Source organism: Lampetra fluviatilis, chromosome 31 (genome assembly GCF_964198595.1).
Source record: "Lampetra fluviatilis chromosome 31, kcLamFluv1.1, whole genome shotgun sequence".
In the NCBI taxonomy this organism is placed as follows: domain Eukaryota; kingdom Metazoa; phylum Chordata; class Hyperoartia; order Petromyzontiformes; family Petromyzontidae; genus Lampetra; species Lampetra fluviatilis.
Window position 1 is genome coordinate 5,766,777 of NC_136305.1, and position 20,961 is coordinate 5,787,737.

The following is a 20,961-nucleotide window of genomic DNA, read 5'->3' on the forward strand; positions in this document are numbered from 1 at the left end:
TTTGTTGAACCACTGCTGGATGAAGGCCTCATCATATTATTTGTTTCTTTCGGTTAAGTCACGTCTAAAGATAAAATAATACATTAAATTAAATAATAGAATACGACGTTTCGATTGCAACACAAGCAATCATCATCAGGTATAATGCAATAGCGACATAAAATCTAACCAGAAAACTATAGACAGACATATTAGCAGACAGATATCACCAAGATACATAGCGAGAGCAACACAGGTAACAGAGAGGGGTGATCGTCTCTGTGTGGTGGCCACCACACAGAGACGATTGCTTGTGTTGCAATCGAAACGTCGTATTCTATTATTTAATTTAATTTATTATTTTATCTTTAGACGTGACTTAACCGAAAGAAACAAATAATAATTCTTGCAGTCATGAAAGTTCTAAAATTAAGCCTCATCATATGCTGTTTCTAGATCTGAAGCTTTCGTGACTGCAAGGATTCATATTCTTAGTTTTTTCAGTAAAGTCACGTAGGTAAAAATTTAAAATTAAATTAATAAAAGTAAAATAAAAATAAAATAAAAATCACGACGTTTCGGAGGCAACACAAGCTTCCGTCAGCTATCGTGCTGTGACGGTTCCACCTGAAGACGGAAGCTTGTGTTGCCTCCGAAACGTCGTGATTTTTATTTTATTTTACTTTATTAATTTTTATTTTTTACCTACGTGACTTTACCGAAAAAAATAAGAATATATGCTGTTTCGTTCGTGTGAGTTGGCATCAGGAGCCGTTCAGATACCATTATTTTTAATTCTACGGACATCCGATTAGCATGGTTGCCTACGTACGAAGAAAATAAGTTAAACATATTATCAAGGAAAGCCTCACTGAGTCTCGTGACTCATTATAATAGGGTTCCTGATAAGGGGGGCACAGACAATGATTTCTGTGTCGATTCCAATTTAATAATTTGTGGATAATTGTCTCAAATTTATGGTCTCCTCTTGCGAATTGACGTCGTAGAATATTTAACGTCCGCTGTGAGAGCAGATGGCGTGCACTTTCTCTCCTGTGAATACACCTGCAGATATTTATCAGCGGTGTAGGGATCAATTTGAGGTCGTTGGGTTCAGGGTACAAGCGCTCCACCACAACATTCCAACACTGGCACAGAACGGAGGCTCTTCGGGTTACTCGCGATGGCACAGTTGCCTTTTGTGATATATTACCGTACCTTTATATTGCGTGTTGCCATGCAAGTTCAAACAGAATAAAGTAATTATTGTCGCATTCAAAACCACGAATGCGACATTCCGCAGATTATTTAGTGAGGATTAATTGCCTCAACAGCGAACGCAAAGTCTAATGTTTAGTTTTTTGGTACCTCACGTTCTACTCGGAACGTGAGGTTCAAAGGCCAAAGATCCACCAACATCGAGCCAATTTCTTTATTTACCTCGAATATTGATTTCCAAGCTGCGCGCGTGTGCGCGTGTGTAGCATTAGCGATCTGTAGGGCATTCAACTCCGTTGCCAGTCTGTCCTTACTACTGAGTGGCGAAATAATGTAAAGTGCTGTATGATTCAGTCTCACACGTAGAAGGGTTAGATCGCGTAAATATGTTGTTAAACCCGTCACCATCCGACACAGCCAATTGGTAAGGCTTGTCAACTTTGGCTGTCTGATGATGTTGGTTGTAATCGCCTGCAAAGCATCACAGTACTCGAATTGCAAATGTTGTAGGTTTACTCTCCAACACACAAGCGGTGTGCTGAACTAGTAACGAATTGGCGCGTTTTGTTTACGTGACACACCTCACTAATTGGTTGTGTCGGGTGGTGACGGGTGTAACGACACATTTATATTTACGAGATCTAACCCCCCAAGAAACCCTCTATTTTACTATATGACTGATCAACGTTCACCACTTGCATTGTATGACTCCCATCCTTTTTTCGGGCATTTTTTTCTCTGTAGCACCAACAAACCCAAGAGAATGGCCATGCAATACTTTAATCTGCCAGTTATCCCGAGTGATTATCCACCATTGGTAAATGTGTAACTTTTCAAAGCTGCACTGACCAGCGTGGTGAAATATGTCAAAGCAACACTGCCCGATTGCGTCTGAACGAGCTGATTTGAATTGATCCATATCTGCGGTCTACGTACTCTTGAACGTAGTTCGATAAACAATGAGAGTTGTTAAAATGTCAGACACTTAAATATGTAATTACGAGATATGAAATAAAATCCGAAATTGGGCCTAAAAATCCGATTCCTGTAAATATGAAATCGGAAATTCATCCGTGTAGCGTAACACTATGAAATCTTACTTTTAAAACAATCCCATCGTTAATACTTGAAGAGCACGCTTGAAATGCTTCCTCTTAAACCTCTTAAACAGCAACCCCAGCAAGTTGTTTAACCCTCCACCCTTCCCTCCTAACCCAGCAGTGGTTGGTCGTCGAATAAAAAAAATCCCCCCCCCCCCGCGATGAACTTCGGGTCATTGACTCTCGACTTCGAGAGCCCCCCACCTATTCTCCCAGCGCGGCATCGCACTGTCAATATAAGGTGACGTTCGCGGTCTCGCGAGGAGGACAACCTTGCAAACCCCGCGCCGCAAGGTGCTCCGACAAACTTCACTCCTACGCGGCGGACGCTCGCCGCGAAGAGCGTTGACGTCTCGACGTCTCGAGGCCGATCGTCGCCTTCACCAGCTCTCGCTGCCACCACTTCTGCCACCACAGGTAACGTGGATTGCTTTCGCCAAACTGCCTAATGTCAAAATGTTTTCCACTGGTATATTTAAAGAATGCATTCCTTCAGCCTGGATGATGCCGTAGCCGGACGGTGGTGGCTATGCACGTCGCCTGTAATCCGGCACAGCGGAGGCAGCGAGAGTTGGTGGATCACCGCAACAAATATTGTGAGACTCCCTTCCCGTGGATTTTGAGGTCCCATACCCTGGCTCGCCAGGAGAAGGCAGTACATCAATTGGACTAATCACCATCTGTTTCCATCTGTAGGGGAATAAAGTGTTATTCCCTGCATCGCGCACTTTCAGATGCACTTCTGCGGCCATCTGGAACGCTCTTCTTCCTTCCGATATTAGGAAGCTACTTTTAAATCTAGATTTGAAAACCCAATTCTTTAGAACTGCTTTTTGTGTCTAGTTTGTTGTCCATCCCCCGTACCTCCAATTAAGATGTTTGGCTAAATACGTTGCGAAAGAAGTTCAACAAGGTCGTCAGTTCAAGTCCTGGTTGCCCGTTGACTCAGCCCATCATTCCTCTAGGGTCGATAAAATGACCACGACCTCAATATTCTATGGGTATTTCGGTAAAGCCACGTAGATATAAAAATAATAATAAAAAATATCACGACGTTTCGATCGCAACGGAAGCAATCACGAAAACTTTTAAGGCAAGTTTTCACGACCTCAATGTTCAATTGAGCAGGAAATCACTTGGACTTTTCGTTCGTGACGAATGCAGTGAATGTTCTTTTTTTTCCTGTGTGGGTGTCTGCTCTTGCGTAGGGGTTGCAAGTGAAGAGGCTAATCATGCCAAACTCAGTTACCTTGCAAGGCTTCAAATCGACAGGAAGTGACAACAGAGCATTTAATGGAGACGGATTCTCTAACGGTACGTAATTATTTTTTCTTTCAGATTGTCAATGACTTGAAAAGGTACTCGAATTATAAATGTTGTGGGTTCACTTTCCAACATAGCGGTGTGCTGTACGAGTAACTAACTGGCATGTTGTGTTTACGTGACAAACCTTACTCATTGACTGTGTCGGGTGGTGGCGGGTTTAACGACGCATTTATATTTACGCGCTATAACCCAAAATAACCTCTATTATGGACGTTAAAAATAATCATTACATTTGGTTCTGCACTTTATTTGAATTCATTCTGTGAAAGTTTAACATCAGTTAGGCTGGTATACAATGAATCTCCCTCTCTCTACAGCAGGATTGGTGGGTAAGTGGTGCCCCCGATGCTCTGATTAAGAGGGTTCTCAGAAGCAGTTCTGTAATCTCCGCTTCTGCGGGCAATTCTCGAGTGCAGTGTGATGCACTGATCGTGACGTAACGCCGGTAGAGCAGAATCAGGATGATATTTTGTGACGATGCATTCCATACCCGTCAACCCCTCATCAGTGCCCTACCTTATTACAGACCAATTCAGACAGTATTGGTCACCCCGTGCCCTTATAAATCTTAACGTTCATCCTACAAAGTCCCATCGCAAGGAAGAAACACAAACAAATATTTTTTTTTGCCCGTATTGAAACGGATGTACGCCGTATGCACCTGAAAACTCAATTTCCCTGTCGAAGAATACGGGCAATCCGTAACGGGTATGGCATGCCTTCGTTGACTCACACGGGATCGTGTACTCGTGGCGTGCGTTACAATCGGTTATTCTCAAGTGCGTATGGTCGTATGTAAATGGGTCATCTTGAAACCCCCTGCCGCCACTGGAGGTACTACAATTCACCGCAATGTTGTTCGGGAACGAAAAAAAAAACGCATTTATATTCATTTTTAAATTATAATTTTTCTATTTGCAGACATATCTCATGGACAAAGGTATGGATGTCGTGCATACATATTGATGAACACACACTCTCACGTGACCAGTTTGGTTCGTGTCTTTTTGTGCTTTATCAATTCGTTCGTGCAAGCACCGGTGAGTTATTCATATTTCGGAAGCTAAGCAGAATTGAGACTGGACAGTGCTCGCATGTGTGACCACCGTGCATGCATACGAGGTGTTATAGGCTGCTGCGGTGCTCCGCTGTCAGCAGAGAGCCGTGCAGCAAAATACATTGCTGGACTGCTCAATGTCCCAACGTCTACGTTATCAATTCTTCACCAACACGCGCTGGCCAGGCAGGGGTGGTGAACTATGGTCAAAAGCCACAATATCTCAGACGGAGTTTACCAGCGGTTTGAACATTTTTTTTGGCTCTTCTCGACGAATGTAAAAAAATAAAATACTTAGGCTTCGTAATTACCTAACTCTCCTGGTACACAGGAGGTATTGGGTTCCATCCCGACCCTGACGCCTGCTGTGTATTTGGAGGTTGCGTGTCTCTCTCTCTCCACTTGGTCACGTGGATTTTTTTTTTCCGGGTCCTCCAGTTTTTCCCTCCACATTTAGAAACACGCGTTTCGAGTATTTGTCTGCTACATTACCAACATGATGATCCACTTCGTTGGGCTATCATTTATGGCCAAGTTGCTTCTGAGAGGATAGAGACAAATAGCTCAGTGGGCCTTACCTGGTCAAATTAAACATAGTTTAGTTGTAATCCATATTTTTTGTCCTTCCAAACTCGGCATTAAATATTGTACATATTGTCTAGCAGACTGGGTAGCTGCTCTGACTGGACTCGCTTGACTCTGTTGACTGTCGCATTGCCAAAGCCCAATGGCGAGCCAGGATTTACATGGTAGGGGGGGCAACCCCTCCAGCAATGAAAAATGACAGAGGAGTTGTTAGTAAGTAAGGACTTGTTCCATGCTTTTTATTCGACGCGTGTGCGGCGATGGCGCAGCCATGGAGGGTCGAATTCGAACCGCGTCGTGTGATCGGCATCGCGCTCGCTGAAGTCGTGCACTGTATACGCAACTGCGCACAATTCTGAGTCACGTATAATTGCTTTACCGTTACTTATTGCCAATTATGGACTCAGACTATTGTCCTATCATCTCATAGAGTCCCTGGCACGTAATAACATGCTACACAGTGACAGTGGGGGTCGCAAAATGACGATTTATTACTAATAAACCCCAATGATCCGATCGAAATGAGGGATATCGATCGGATCATTTGGGGGGGGGCACGTGCCACCCGCCCCCCCACTGGCTCCGCCAGTGCCCAAGCCACCGATGTAACCTTGACGAGAGGTCAAGGTCTCCCGTACGGACGGACGGGGGTTTTTTTGGTCTAGCGCATGACTTTTCAAAAAACATAGCTATTGCATAAGAAGCAAACATATCTCGATTTAAAGCTTTCGTGACTGCAGGGATTCATATTCTTGGTTCTTTCGGTAAGGTCACGTAGAAATGAAATATTTTATTTTATTATTTCCCTTCTACGTGACTTTACTGAAAGAACCAAGAATATAGCGAACATATCTTTTAAAAAAAAACAACGGTTACTCTGAACCTACGCATAATTTGAAAACATCTACGTATTTTAGACACAACATACAGTGGTAGGATGTGTAACATGAATAATACGGTAAGATGTGTTGTTGTTGTTGTGGAATTGGTTGCCCACTAGGCATGTAATGGATTCACTGCCCCTATCCGCCCCCTCCTTGCTGCCACATACGCAATGAGTTGTCACGATGCCGGAAATTAATTCAATCCTAGACTATACTCTAACTTCCTCTATTTTTATTTTACCGTTTAATTCTCAGCGCATCTCGTTGTTTTATATCTCGCTTCTACACCGCTACGTTTGCTCCCTTTGCCAATATTTAACGCGACTCATGCCACTGCTGGCAGGAGGGTCTCCGCAAGGAGGGAGCTTTAGAGAGGCCCTCCTTCGAGAGGGCAAATTTGGCTGGCCAGACGTGGGAGTACCCACACTTTAGCCCACCACAGGACCCTACCATCGAACCTCCCGGGTTTCAACCTTGCACGCCGCCAATGGGTCGACCATCGACCGAATCAGGACCGGGCCACGTGGCCGATGCGGTCACCTGACGATGCCACGAATGGCGCATCAAAGAATCGGCGGCCTGCGAGTGCCGCCACGAATCCCAAATCATCGACCCCATTTAAAAACAGCTGCGATTTTCACTCATTTAAAGGCGGAACGGGTGGGATCCACTCTGCGTCTGAACCGACAATTGAGTGGATAAAATAAATACATCTAAAATTGCATCTGTAATCTGCTGCTATGAATCCACACGAAAGAAGAAGTCCCCACCACTGCGGACCTACGAGCTTGGGTGTTCTAATTTATACTGCCGGTTGGACAGAGTCGCGCGTAATTCGAATTTTTCGTAAATAATAACTGGTTCGCACGAGCACACTTCATCAAGTCACCGTGTCATCAACAGGAAGAACGCATCTCAGCGCCACTGCATGACACATTGTTCCAATTATAGTTGACCTTTTCTTTCGTATCGATTTGGGCCTTCAGATGCCGCCAATCTAGAAGGATATTCCGTCCGCAATGAGCCTGCGTCTCACATTCAGGGTTATTTAGAGGGGCGCCAGGGATATCCCACGGGGCAGGGAGGACCTTGAGCCAGTCTTTAACCCTTTACTTGACCAGCACGTGAATTAAACCGATTGAGACACACGGAAACAACATTGCCTCTTCTTCTTGGTTCTTTCGGTAAAGTCACGTAGAAGGGAAATAATAAAATAAAGAAACTAAAAATTAGAAAAATATTATTTTATTATTTCCCTTCTACGTGACTTTACCGAAAGAACCAAGAAGATGAATCCCTGCAGTCACGAAAGCTTTAAATAGAAACATTGCCTCTATTGTAAGAGGGACCTGGATGTGAGCTCAGGGCCGGATGAATGTTCTTGTGGGCCCCTAAGGCACTTCTGTCTCGTAGGTCATCAGAGATAACTTTGTACAGCTGCTACTGCTGCTGCCCCATGTCACGACTACCGCCGCTGTCACTCCGCTTGTTTCACGCGGTACTTCGTCCAGCCGCTGTGGCAGATGTCGTTACTGATACGTTCATTATTTAGTCTGTGCTCGAATTCGATTGGAGCGCGTTGTGTACCGCGAGATAAGCAGATTTAAATTGAAAATTTTGCAAAAGATTGCAATTAAGAAATCTTGAAAAGTTAATCTCCGGTGTTCATTTCTCTCTCATTGACATTGACATGACTCTGCCTCTTTGTACATACACTGTGCCTATCCTTGCCATATACATATTTTTATTCAAGAAGATATCTTGGTTACATATTTTATAACGTGGTCACATTTTTTTCGTAGGTCCTTTAGTTTTCGTACGCCCTAGGCACAGTGCCTACTGTGGTCTATTGGATAATACGGCCCTGTGTGAGCTGGCCATTCCAGCATAGGTATAATAATTATCATTATTTAGAAAATGCCAATTATGTATCCAGAAAAGCCTCACCAAATACAAAAAGCGCCCCTTTTTCTAGAGAGCGTCCTCCTGCATTGGACAATTTGGCGAATTTGCGACCGCGTGTTTGTTTTGCTTCACGCGCAGAGCTGAGACTAAGAAGGAGAAGGACAAAAAGGACAAGAAAAAAGAGGAGGCCGATCTCAAGCAAGTGGGCTTATGCCAGCTGGTAAGAGCCGCGAGACACAACGCACATTGCGATGGAAATGCTGCATTGTGGTATAAGACTCATCTGAGCAGGAAATCACTTTGGCTCTTTTCTTACGACCATGTCCATCGGACGGTACCGACAAACGAAACGTCTGGCCATAATCCGCTGTTGTCTCACGTCTGACCCACCACCCCCATGCCCACCGCCAGTTCCGTTTTGCCAAAGGGGGTGACATCGTTCTGATGGTGGCCGGCGCCCTCGGTGCCATTGTGCACGGAGCCGCTCTCCCCTTCATGCTCCTCGTGTTTGGGAGAATGGCCGACGCGTTCATCGAGTACGACCTGGAGACCCAGGAGCTGCAGGACCCTAACAAGATGTGCTTGAACAACAGCATCATGTGGGTCAACGGGACGACAATCCCCAACGCCACCGCCTGTGGGTAAGTCCGCTGCATCCAACTCAAGCACATCATCCTCGTCATCCGATTAGCGCGGTCGGCTACGTACGGTGCGAAAGAAGTTCAACATACATACTGCCCATATACTAACACTACCCCATAGACTTAACACTGCCCATAGACTATCACTACCCATAGACTCAACACTGCCCATAGACTATCACTACCCATCGACTCAACATTGCCCATTGACTCAACACTGCACCTCTTATTAGCACGGTTGCCTACGTACGGTGCGAAAGAAGTTCAACATACATACTGCCCATAGACTAACACTACCCCATAGACTTAACACTGCCCATAGACTATCACTACCCATCGACTCAACATTGCCCATTGACTCAACACTGCACCTCTTATTAGCACGGTTGCCTACGTACGGTGCGAAAGAAGTTCAACATACATACTGCCCATAGACTAACACTACCCCATAGACTTAACACTGCCCATAGACTATCACTACCCATTGACTCAACATTGCCCATGGACTATCACTACCCATCGACTCAACATTGCCCATTGACTCAACACTGCACCTCTTATTAGCACGGTTGCCTACGTACGGTGCGAAAGAAGTTCAACATACATACATACAAGGCCCCCGTAGCGCCAATCAGAGTGTCCACGTTTCACCGCGTTGTAGAAGTCCTCCTGGAGGCAAGGTTAGACCGGAGTCATCCACAGATTTGACGAATCCGCGAGTTCCTCGGATGGCCGACTCGACGGTACCATGGTGGAGATGCGGTCGAGATCGACTCTCTGCCTGGATGGACAAAAGTAGGGCACGGTGCGCATGCGGGAATGTCGACCTCAGTTCCTGCAGCGAGGCCAAACAGATGGCTACATCATGGGATCTCCTTTGCCAGTACCAAAATATACTAATAGGGGTTTTCCCCTTTTTTCTGGCAACAAAACTGATACCTTTTGCAAGGAATCATGCTTATATTAACCACAATATTTGCAGTCAAATGCAAACAAAAATTTTTTTTATCAGAGTATTGTTTTTTGTTTGCATTTGACTGCAAGTATTGTGGTTAATATAAGCATGATTCCTTGCAAAAGGTATCAGTTTTGTTGCCAGACAAAAGGGGAAAACCCCTATTAGTATAGTTGGCTACATCTTGGGCAGATGATGTGATCTGGTTTTCGAGCAACCAAACTCAGGTGCGAGAGTCCGAGATCCACTCTTTCAAGTTCAAGTTTATTCGTTTAACCTAGGTGAGAACGCAAGAGACCAGGGTAACCTCATTTGCAAGAGTGAATGAATGAACAAGTGGGTCATTGGGTGAACGAATGAGTAAGTGGGTGAATGATTGAGTGAGATGAGTACATTCACAGTTATTTTGATTAATCAGGGAATAACTCAAGTGACCAGATGCGTCTCATTTGTAGGAGTGACCTGGGTACAATCTCATTCATTGTCGATTACCCAAGACACATTTCTCATTCGGCACTCACTCTATAATAAAACCCGTGCAGTTTACTGCGATAACGTTGAATACTATTATACCGGTAGGGGATGTCGGCACAAATCAATTCCCGTCACCCGAACAACAGATGCCAATTCCTGGACAGTCCTCATCAAACCCAGACACGGTGGCAACCCTCGCACCCACTCAATTGCTGGGTCCTCCTCATCAAACCCAGACACGGTGGCCACCCGCGCAACCCACTCCACGCCCTCCTTTATACAGCAGCAGGTTTCGAGTATTTGGTCGCTGTACATTTCGACGCGATAAGCCACTTCGTTGAGCTATTAATTGCGACCAGGTAAATTGTGAACAATACAAATAAAAAATATTGACAAAAATTGCACACATTTGTTAACATTTATGTAAATTGTTTGTGCGTTGCTGTTGTTGTTGTTTGTTTTTTACACCAGGCATACGGACATCGAGGCTGAGCTCACTACCTTTGCTTTCTACTACTTGGGGATTGGATGTATCGTGTTGCTGGTGGGCTATCTGCAGGTACGTGGTAACTGTTTCCAGGATTCCATCGTTATTCACGAACTTGATATCCACCAAAGCAAGTTTCGCAAGTTTGTGCATCGCGACAGACAGAGAGAGAGAAGGTGATGAGAGATAAAAAGTGATGGGATAAAGTGATGACGGGGAAAGCTTATGTATTTATGTTAAATTAATAAAAAAAAAGGTTTTTGTGCCAATATCATTATCCGAGAAATGTGTTATTCACGGGCATCTTCGGAACGTATCCCTCGCATACACCGAAGGAATCCTGCACTGACAAATCCATCGAGTACTCGAGCATACGTTTCGTGTTGCTTCTTGCAACGGGGCCAGCGTAGTCTTTGCCTTTTTAGCGTAACACGATTCACGATGTACGGTGCGAAAGAAGTCCAGCATAGATGCATGCGTGGCTTTGGTAGCGGCTGGGTGGTGGTGGCTATGCACTCGGCCTGTAATCCAGCGCTGCGGAGGCAGCAGCGAGGCGTTGGCAGATCATCGCTCGGGCAAAATGTGTGTGCCGCATTTGCCTCCTTCACCTGACACAATTAATAAAGCATTATCACGGTGTGTTCATGAGTAATCGCACTACTTGCGCGATCTAATATATGTTTTTTTGTTACGAATTGTTTTGGTCGCGAAAGCTTACGTGGAAAATTATAAGTGATGTACAGGGGCCTTGGTTTAAGAAAGGCACCTTTACAGACAATCACATTTTGTTTGATACAATATTTGGTTGTATAGTAGAGTCATTTTTCTTACTGGGAACATCAGCAGATAAATGTACAACCGTCTGCATAGAAATCAGGTAATTTTACCACTCACGGACAGTGGTTATGTTGTGTGTGCGGCGTGTGTGTGTCCAGATCTGTTTCTGGGTGATGGCCGCCGCTAGGCAGGTGCTCAGAATCCGGCAGGCTTTCTTCCATAACATCATGCGCATGGAGATCGGCTGGTTTGACGTGAACTCCGTTGGTGAACTGAACACGCGTATATCCGAGTAAGGATGCCAACACTTTGGCCACTGACGCCGATTCCATCTTAACCGCCAGCAAAACGTCTCTCCGAATGTTTTCCGAGTTGTGCCGCATGCTATAATGTCCAACGTTTCACTCCACATGCTGGGAGATTTTTCAGGGCCAATAATTTTGGTTCAAGAACAATTACGGGATTCTATATACACAGTACAACCGGGAATATTTACACAGTAGTATGGGCATAATTTAAATAATAATCATGTAACCGTGATCGTTTTGCAGTGACGATGAGATGTTATCTCAATTGCCTGGTACGCAGGAAAACATGGGTTCGATCCCGGACTCTGATGATTCCTGTTGTTTTTAGAGAGTTCGCGTGTTCTCTCTCTCCCCGCGGTGTATAAACATCTGGCACCGCATATAAACATCAGAGCTGAGGAGACAAACTCGGCCGGACATTGTACTGGCCACACACACTACCTTAATAGGTGCTCACTAACAGCTCTTGTGCCAACGGTCTATGATGCTAACCGGGTGATTTTTGTAAAACTAAAACCATTTTTTTTTAGCAGCTAAGGTCCACTGAGCTATATAGCTCTTTTTAAGAAGCGACCTGGCTACAAATGATAGCCCAAAGAAGCGGCTTAACATTTCTAGCAACCAAATAGTCTAAACGCACATATAGAAATGTGGAGGTAAAAACCAGAGGACCCGGAGAAATAAATTACACGCAACCACGGGAAGAGAGACACGCAAACTCCAAATGTATAGATGCCATGGTCGAGATCGAACCCACAATCTCCTGTATACCAGGCGAGGCAGCTAACATCTCCCTTGTGTTCGCAGTGACATCAACAAGATCAACGATGCCATTGCGGACAAAATGAGCATCTTCATTCAGCGCTTCACGACGTTCGTCTGCGGATTCCTGATCGGCTTTCTCAACGGGTGGAAGTTGACCCTGGTCATCTTGGCAGTCAGCCCCCTGCTCGGCCTGGGTGGTGCGCTCATGGGCTCCGTGAGTGCTGAGTTCACGCAAGACGCTCAATTCATCGCAAACCACGAGTTCCCGTCTATGAAATAAAACTGTTGCAGTCTCCCGTAATAAATTCAGGGCTGGAAATGGGAAGAAATTTCCGGGGGAAACTCATAAATGATTCACCCCACCCCTCACTAGATCTGAGGAGGAGGAGGGGGTGAGTTTCGCTTCGTGTGTGTTTCGCTGTGTGTCTGTGGGTCTCTATGTGTGTCTGTGGGTCTGTGCGTGTCTGTGGGTCTCTGTGTGTGGCTGTGGGTCTGTGTGTGGCTGTGGGTTTATGTGCGTGTCTGTGGGTCTCTGTGTGTGTCTGTGGGTTTCTGTGTGTGTCTGTGGGTCACTGCGACCTCAACGGGCTCTGCAATCCAGCAGAAATATATAATCGAGCAATTACCCGGATGGACTGTACCCGATAATACTGTTTAATATAGACCAGGGGGTCGGCAACCCGCGGCTTCAAGGAGTCACATGGGGCTCTTTAAGGACTGCTTGGTGGCGCTATTCATGGAGGGCCACCGCCTTTGTGTTCACGTGCATTGCCGCTCTTGAAATACATGGTGCTTCAAAACAATGTTAACACTTCTGAGAATTTGTAACAGTACCACGCTGAAGAAGATTCCAGGCAATGTGCTGACAATGATGGCGAACAAGTGGAGACTCTTTGACTTTTTGAAGCTATTAACATACTACATTTGTTATAATGTTACAGTGTATTATCCGTTCTTTATCCATTAAAAACGATAGCGCCATATAAGTGTTAAACAAATTATGCACCCTGTATTACCGAATTAGAAGAAAAAAAGGGTTTCTTGTTATTTTGGTTGCCGGTCCCCGATGTAAAATATAAAGTAACTGCGGCCATCTACGAGTAGCAGTTCGTATTTGCCATCAGCCGTAACAAAAATGGTTTTATGCAGTTCTTGATCTCCACTCTCCCTGACGCTTGCATGCACACACACACACAACACCGCCACGAATCCAGTGACGCTCACTCACAAACACACACAACCATCACGGCCTGAGTTACAGACAACAAAAACGACAAAGATCCCCCGTATAGCCTGTAACAGAATGTTGGGGCAAGTGCTGTTAGCGAGCACATATGAAGGCCGGCTAAGGGGTGTGGGTGGCCAGCACCACGCCCGGCCGCCTTGATCTCCATAGTAGCGATGTTTACACACCTGCACCAGGGTCACGTTCGTGGCGCAGCGCGCTAACTGCTGCACCTCCGCGCTCCCACCCTGAGTTACACGTACACACACACATACATTAATCGCATCCGTAAAAAACTATGGCAGATGCGGATACCTGATGCACAAATGGAGAAAAAAAAATCTCCAATGTGTGATTGTGGGTCATCCACAACAGACCATGCAACGTACAACGACGCATATACGAAGGCGACATCATCACGGCGATGCACTCCGCCGTTCCTGACCCGGCTATCTGGCCTGACCACCTAAATGTGACATTGTCAGTTGTAGCTTTGCATCGACATAAGCCATACGACAGAAGACACAGACGGGCTCTCCCTCTTCACTCGACGATACTCATCACCGCCATCTCCATCACCGCCAGCTACAAATGCTCTAATAGTGGCATTGTCTTTGTGCTGTTCGCCTTTTGGTGTCCTCTGGTCTAACACTGTTTGAGAATAGGCTCTAAAGAAAGCTGTCTCTGGTGCGGTCCAATGCATCATATATCACCAGAGCGTGTTTTTTGTTTGCATATCCACCGCAAGTATATGTGGTTAATGTAGATATAATTCCTTGCAAAACGTTTGTGTCTAGTGTTTTAACATAGTAACACCTTAATAGAGGCTTATTTTGGGGTTAGATCGCGTAAATATATAAATGTGTCGTTAAACCCGCCACCACCCGACACAGCCAACTAGTAAGGGTTGTCACGTTAACAGAACGTGGCCAATTCGTCACTAGTACAGCACACCGCTTGTGTGTTTGAGAGCCAAGCCATTTATAAATTTATAAGCGATCTAACCCAAAAAAAACCTCTATTATGGATGATATTGTTCGCGAAAGCCTCCTACGCGTTTATCCTAACACCTGTTTCATTGCCAGAGAGGGTCAAACCCTATTCTCATTACATCTCCCTCTCTTCTTCTTGGTTCTTTCGGTAAAGTCACGTAGAATGGAAATAATAAAATAATAAAAAATAAAACATAATAAAATAATTATCACGGCGTTTCGGCCACAATGCAAGCAGCCGTCCATTGTGGCCGAAACGTCGTGATAATTATTTTATTATGTTTTATTTTTATTATTTGATTATTCCCTTCTACGTGACTTTACCGAAAGAACCAAGAAGATGAATCCCTGCAGTCACGAAAGCTTTGAATCGAAATCTCCCTCCCTTTGACTACTTTGAGTGCCACCGATAATTTCTTCCCACGTTTCTCGCCGGCTGCTGTCAGTTCGTGGCACGCATGACAGGCCGGGAGCTGAAGGCCTACGCCAAGGCAGGAGCCGTGGCCGAGGAGGTTCTCTCTTCCATCCGCACTGTGGCAGCATTTGGCGGAGAGAAAAAAGAGGAAGATCGGTAGGCACCGTGCGTACGGTACAGGCGCGCTTACGCCATAAATGACGTATCGCACCTGGGGGGGGGGGGTCAGACATTTGTGACGATGTGTGACGAGAGGGGGGGGGGGGGTTTAGAAATTTGACGTCGCATAAAAATGCGCAACTTTAAATAAATATAGACGACATGTTCTACTTATATTCTTGGTTCTTACGGTAAAGTCACGTAGAAGGGAAGCAATAAAATAATAAAAATGTAAAACAATAAGATTCTCACGACGTTTCAATTGCTACACAAGCAATCATCACCAGGTGTGAAACCCACAGCAAGAAAATTAAATATACTTTTTAATAAATCTTTTCTCCTACAACATCAGAGTGCAGCGCCACATTAAATACGCACTAAAATGACAATAGTTTAAAGCGATTTGAAGCATAATTTATATATATTTGGGGGGGGGGGGGGGGGCAGAGCTTTGTGACGTCATATTTGAGGGGGGTCTGACTTTTTGTGACGCCGTGTGACGAAGAGGGGGGGGGTCAAAAATAGTCCAAAATTGCGTGACGTAATTTATGGACGTCCCCTTACGCGGCCGTCTGGAACGCTCTTCCTTCCGATATTAGGAAGCCGCTGGAGCTATGCACTTTTAAATCTGGATTGAAAACTCGTTTATTTAGAAACTGCTTTTTGCGTTTAGTTTTTTGTCCTTCCCCCGCACCTCTGATTAGCACGGTTAGTTACAACATACGTTTCTAACTGATGGGCTCCACAAGTCTGGCAACCAAGGGGGAGGCCTAAGACCAGGTGGTGGGATATTGGCAGACCAGGTCTTGGAGGTTGCGTGCCACGACTGCGCGCCGCGGTGGTGAGATGTTAATTGCCTCGCCTGGTATACAGGAGGTCATGGGTTCAATGCAGACCCTGATGCCTGCTGTATTTTTAGAGTTTGCATGTTCTTCCCGTGTTGGATTCTTCTCCGGGTCCTCCGGTTTTTCCCCTCCACATTTAGAATCAACGTGCGTTCAGAGTATTTGGCTGCTATAATATTCCACAAAAGCCACTTCGTTGAGCTATCATCTGTGACCAGGTCGCATGTGTCTAGTGAGAGGATGTACTTGCGCCATTTGTTTTGTAATGGAAAAACTTGAAGATTTTGCGATTGTTGTGTCAATAATAATTTTGAGTTAATTGACGTGCAGGTACGACAAGAATCTGGTGATGGCACAGAAGTGGGGCATCTGGAAAGGCATGATTCTGGGCTTTTTCCAAGGATACATGTGGTTCATCATCTTCTTGTGCTATGCACTCGCCTTCTGGTATGGCTCCAACCTCGTCTTAGAAGAAGAAGAATACAGCCCAGGGACACTTCTGCAGGTACAGGCGCTCACAGTCCACAGACAGACACCATACTCAGAATGTTTATTTATCCTGGGGAAATCCGATAAACTATGAAGCTCTTTTTCACACATGTCCAGTACGGGCACGTGGTCAGAAAGTTACAACAAACAATAGAAACAACGAACTTTTGTTTATTACGTTAAATAGTCACAGTATATACGTTCAAATTGCAAAAGTACAACATACGAGGGTTGATCAAAAAGTACCGGGACTACTTTAATTTAGACTCGCTAAAAATATTACAAGCGACAAATTTCTTCAGCAATTTTTTTTTCACTCTGATCATCATATCGGATGACGCAGCTTTAAAAGGATGCCGTTCATTTTCATCAATAAACAAATTGGACGTTCTGACAGGGCGGCCACATGGCGAACGCCATATGTTGCCTTACTTTCGTTTAAGCTTAATTTTTTTTTAATGTTAGTTGTAATACGCCTTACTTGCAACGAGTCAACGACTCGTTAACACTGCGAAGGAATGTCGACGAGCAGCCACGTAAACATATGTACGCAAGCAGATATCTTGGTTACATTGTTTTTATCATACAAACAAAACACAGGATAAACTTTTTTTTCAAATGCCCTTTAGTTTCCGTAGGCCCCAGGCACAGTATCTACTGTGGCACCTATTGGGTAATACGGACAAATAAAACGACCGATTCACCGTTCTGACCTTGTGGAACGAACTCGAGGTGCAAAAACATCTTCATTGTCAAAAAGAGACAATCAGCATCGCCTCAATTTTTGAGCGTGGCAAATTCGTGCGATGCAGATTTTAAGCAATGGATGGAAAGGGTCTTTTTTGTGCTGGCCAAATGTCTTTATTTTTCCTTTTCAGAAATATTGAGGTCTACAGAGAGAGTCTTTAAAACAGTCTTGCTGAGGTTGGGTAGTGTGGGGGTAGTTAGATCGATATTGCATTCCAAAAAGTTAATATTTAGGTTGTCTAACTAAAGTGCATTGAGTTCTCCACTTGTGTTGACATCTGATTCAGCGGTGGGTCAAATGTGACTGTTTGATTAAGACTTATTATTAACTATTCACGCGCACAGCACAATAACAATTATTTTGCCAATGGCACTTTAGCGCATTTAACTTATGCATGTCATACTCTTTATAACTATATCTATACTTGTCCACTAAATTATCGATAATATTCATTTTACTTGGAGCACACACATTTATGAACGATACGAAGTTTTCTTCTTGGTTCTTTCGGTAAAGTCACGTAGAAGGCGAAATAATATAATAAAAATAAAACATAATTATTTAATTATGTTTTATTTTTATTATTTTATTATTCCCTTCTACGTGACTTTACCGAAAGAACCAAGAAGATGAATCCCTGCAGTCACGAAAGCTTTAAATCGATACAGAGTTTATCGTCTTTTTTCCTGGTATGATTCCCACTCATATCAGATCTGTCTGCCCGCTCCGCTCCACTCATTCCTGTCCACACGGTCATCCTCTTCCATGTCAGCTCCACAATTCTTCGTATTTTGATCTTAACATTTCTTTCTAGGCCCGCCCCTCGGTCTATGCCCATGGTGTAGACGATGACATGGGAGGTCCTCTGTTCAATGTCACCCCCCACCCCGTCAACGTCCTCGTAGCATGCAGCCTGGGCCTCTCCCACCTGTGTGCCTCGGTGCAGTTGCACGGCCTGCACACTCCATAGCTACGCCACTGATGTCCACCCGGGGTGCTTGAACGGTGGTCATGTTTCGTCTCCGTTTGGTACGGTCATGTTCCTGGTCGTCTTGAGTTGACCTTCAAATAGTTTGTCTCAACCGTCGGCAGGTGTTCTTTGGCGTGCTCGTAGGAGCCATCAACCTGGGCCAGGCTTCCCCTTGTCTTGAAGCATTTGCATCCGGTCGTGGAGCTGCTACCCATGTCTTTAACATCATTGACCGGGTGAGTGTTTCATAATAATCATCGTCGTCAGAAGAATCATAATTTCTAACCACGTGTCGGTCCACTGCGGAATGAAGACCTCCCCACGCTGTGTCTACTTGACTTGCGTGAAAAAGAGCTTCATAGCTCATCGGATTCCTCCAGTCTAAAAGATTCTGATATGACATATTCTGTCACAGGGGCTATTAAATGTCATCGTTTTTTGCACAGCCATCTGCTGCCCAGCATGTAGCACCGCAGCAGCCTATGGCAACCTGTTACCTTACAATGGGGTTCTTTTACCATACTTCACCACGCTGGTCAGTATGGGTTGGTGTAGGTGGTGGCCAGGACAGGTTCAGATATCGCTCGGCCACTGATGTTGACCGTGGCCTGGATTCGAGGTCAGGTCACCGGGTTTATAAGGCTGTGCGCTAACAACTGCCGCCACTATTATGCAGTGGTGAGTGGTTCAATTAATGTGAAACATCTACTCGTAGATGCGAATGCAATTTTCTAAATGGAATAGGGAAACGTACAATTGGCTTCCATGTAACTGTGAAATATATCATTAGACTGAAACGTTCTTAACGTGCATTGTCTCATATACAAAATCCCAATAAATCAATTAAAAAAATCTCCATTGACGAAATTAAAGTCAAAGCTTTCTGATTTAAAATTTCTTTATCTCTGGCCCATGGGCCTTGGTGCAGTTGCACCACCGATGTTGACTCCACTGGTCTCCACCCGAGTGCTTCCATGTTCATGACCATGCTTCTGATAATATTTTTGTAACCCTTCGCATATTCAAGCTCAAATGTGGGCCGGTCCCGTTGTTACATCGAGGTTTCAATAAAAAAACAAGCAAAAAAAATGCTTGCTAAATAATTCCTGTAACGATGATCTGTCGTGTTCAACAGGAGCCAATAATCGACTGCATGTCTGACGATGGCAACATTCTGCAGAAGGTCAAGGGAGACATCGAGTTCCACAACGTGAAGTTCAGTTACCCTACTCGCCTCGACCTCACGGTGTGAAGTTATTACCATTCGCACGCACCAAGACACAGATTCCCCGTATAGCCTTAGGGGCCATCCATTTAGTCCGTACGCATGGAGGGGAGAGAGGGGGGATTAACCCAAATGCGTACGCTTGCGTATGGGAGGTCTACTGACAATGTACGCATAGGAAACGGGGTGGGTGAGAGGGTGAAGCCTCGATAATAATTTGTCTACATTGGCCTTCAAATGAGTTAGATGGTCCGGCGGTGGACTATCTGTTTGCTTAAACACGTGAATATTATTAATCCTTGATCGTTTCTGCGTGGATTAAATATCGGCCGTGCGTACAGGGAGGGGAGGAGGGGTCAAGTTTTGACAGATTTTTGCGGACCGACTCAATGGATGGCCCCTTAACAGCGCTGTCAGGGCAAGTGCTGTTAGCGAGCAGCACCTATGAAGGCCGGCACGGCACACGGGCGGGTGGGTGGCCAGCACCACACCCAGCCGCCTTTGTCTCCCTCGTGGCAATGTTGTACACACCGCAGCAGGTACTCATTTGAGGCTGAGTCGACCTAGGGAATGCCCAGGAGCAGTTCAGATAATCGACACTGGTGTTGACCGTGAGCAGGAATCGAACTCGGGTCGTCGAATTGATAGTACGTCACAGCGTGATAACCGCTATGCTACCTACAACTCCCCATAAAAGTTGGTCTTATTAACAGTTCAGTAGTATTACATCGGATTTGGCTGCACTGCCCTCTATGGTATACCACGTACCACTGCGCTTCTGTGACCATGCAAACCTGTGGTCGTCACCGATCCAATCACTACCCATGCTCAACCCTGCCGCTTGAAAGTAACCTTCATTTAAAAAGAAACTCCATCATTTGTTGTGATTTGATATCCGCAGTTCGCAATAAACCGCACCAGATCGTCGCACAGCAGATGCGGCTGTCTGCCACATTCCTTGAGAATTTTCCGGCGTGCGATCGCAGCCACCGTTCTCAAAACCGTGGACAACGGAGTTAAAACCACTGCCCGCTTCCATCATTCATTCGAAACTCAACCGGCAGCATTTCAGATATTCCTCCCAGCTGCTCATGAAGCCGTCCAATGTCTCATTCATCAAACTCGACATGAACGGATAAATATTGCTCATCCACTCCCCACCATATGATTCTGAGGGTCTCTGCGCGAGCCTGTGATTCTCTTTATAAGTCTATGAATCTCCGTGTGAGTCTATAGGTCCCTGTCCGTATACGTTTGATGGGTCTCTATTTAAGTCTACGGGTCTCTACGTGAGTCCCTGAGTCTCTATGTGAGAAGATGATTTGTGTTCCGTCACTAGCATCGCGCGTGAGAATTGTTACCTGTTATACGCATACTTTAAGATACATCCTTAAAATTGGGAAAGAAACTGCACAGCACCCTCTGTAATTGC

At 45.1% G+C, this 20,961-nt stretch overlaps 1 protein-coding gene across 1 annotated transcript in view; it reads left to right on the top strand.

Moving 5' to 3' along the window:
- Positions 1–3,529: 3,529 nt before the first annotated feature.
- The window catches only part of ABCB11 (ATP binding cassette subfamily B member 11), a 39,113-nt gene continuing 21,681 nt past the window's right edge, over positions 3,530–20,961 (top strand). The window contains exons 1-11 of the mRNA XM_078871186.1: positions 3,530–3,611; positions 4,545–4,563; positions 8,193–8,274; positions 8,466–8,695; positions 10,596–10,683; positions 11,547–11,680; positions 12,504–12,675; positions 15,125–15,249; positions 16,428–16,602; positions 18,427–18,540; positions 19,440–19,550. Coding sequence (XP_078727312.1) covers positions 3,530–3,611; positions 4,545–4,563; positions 8,193–8,274; positions 8,466–8,695; positions 10,596–10,683; positions 11,547–11,680; positions 12,504–12,675; positions 15,125–15,249; positions 16,428–16,602; positions 18,427–18,540; positions 19,440–19,550 — 1,332 coding nt within the window. The remainder of the gene's footprint in view (positions 3,612–4,544; positions 4,564–8,192; positions 8,275–8,465; positions 8,696–10,595; positions 10,684–11,546; positions 11,681–12,503; positions 12,676–15,124; positions 15,250–16,427; positions 16,603–18,426; positions 18,541–19,439; positions 19,551–20,961) is intronic.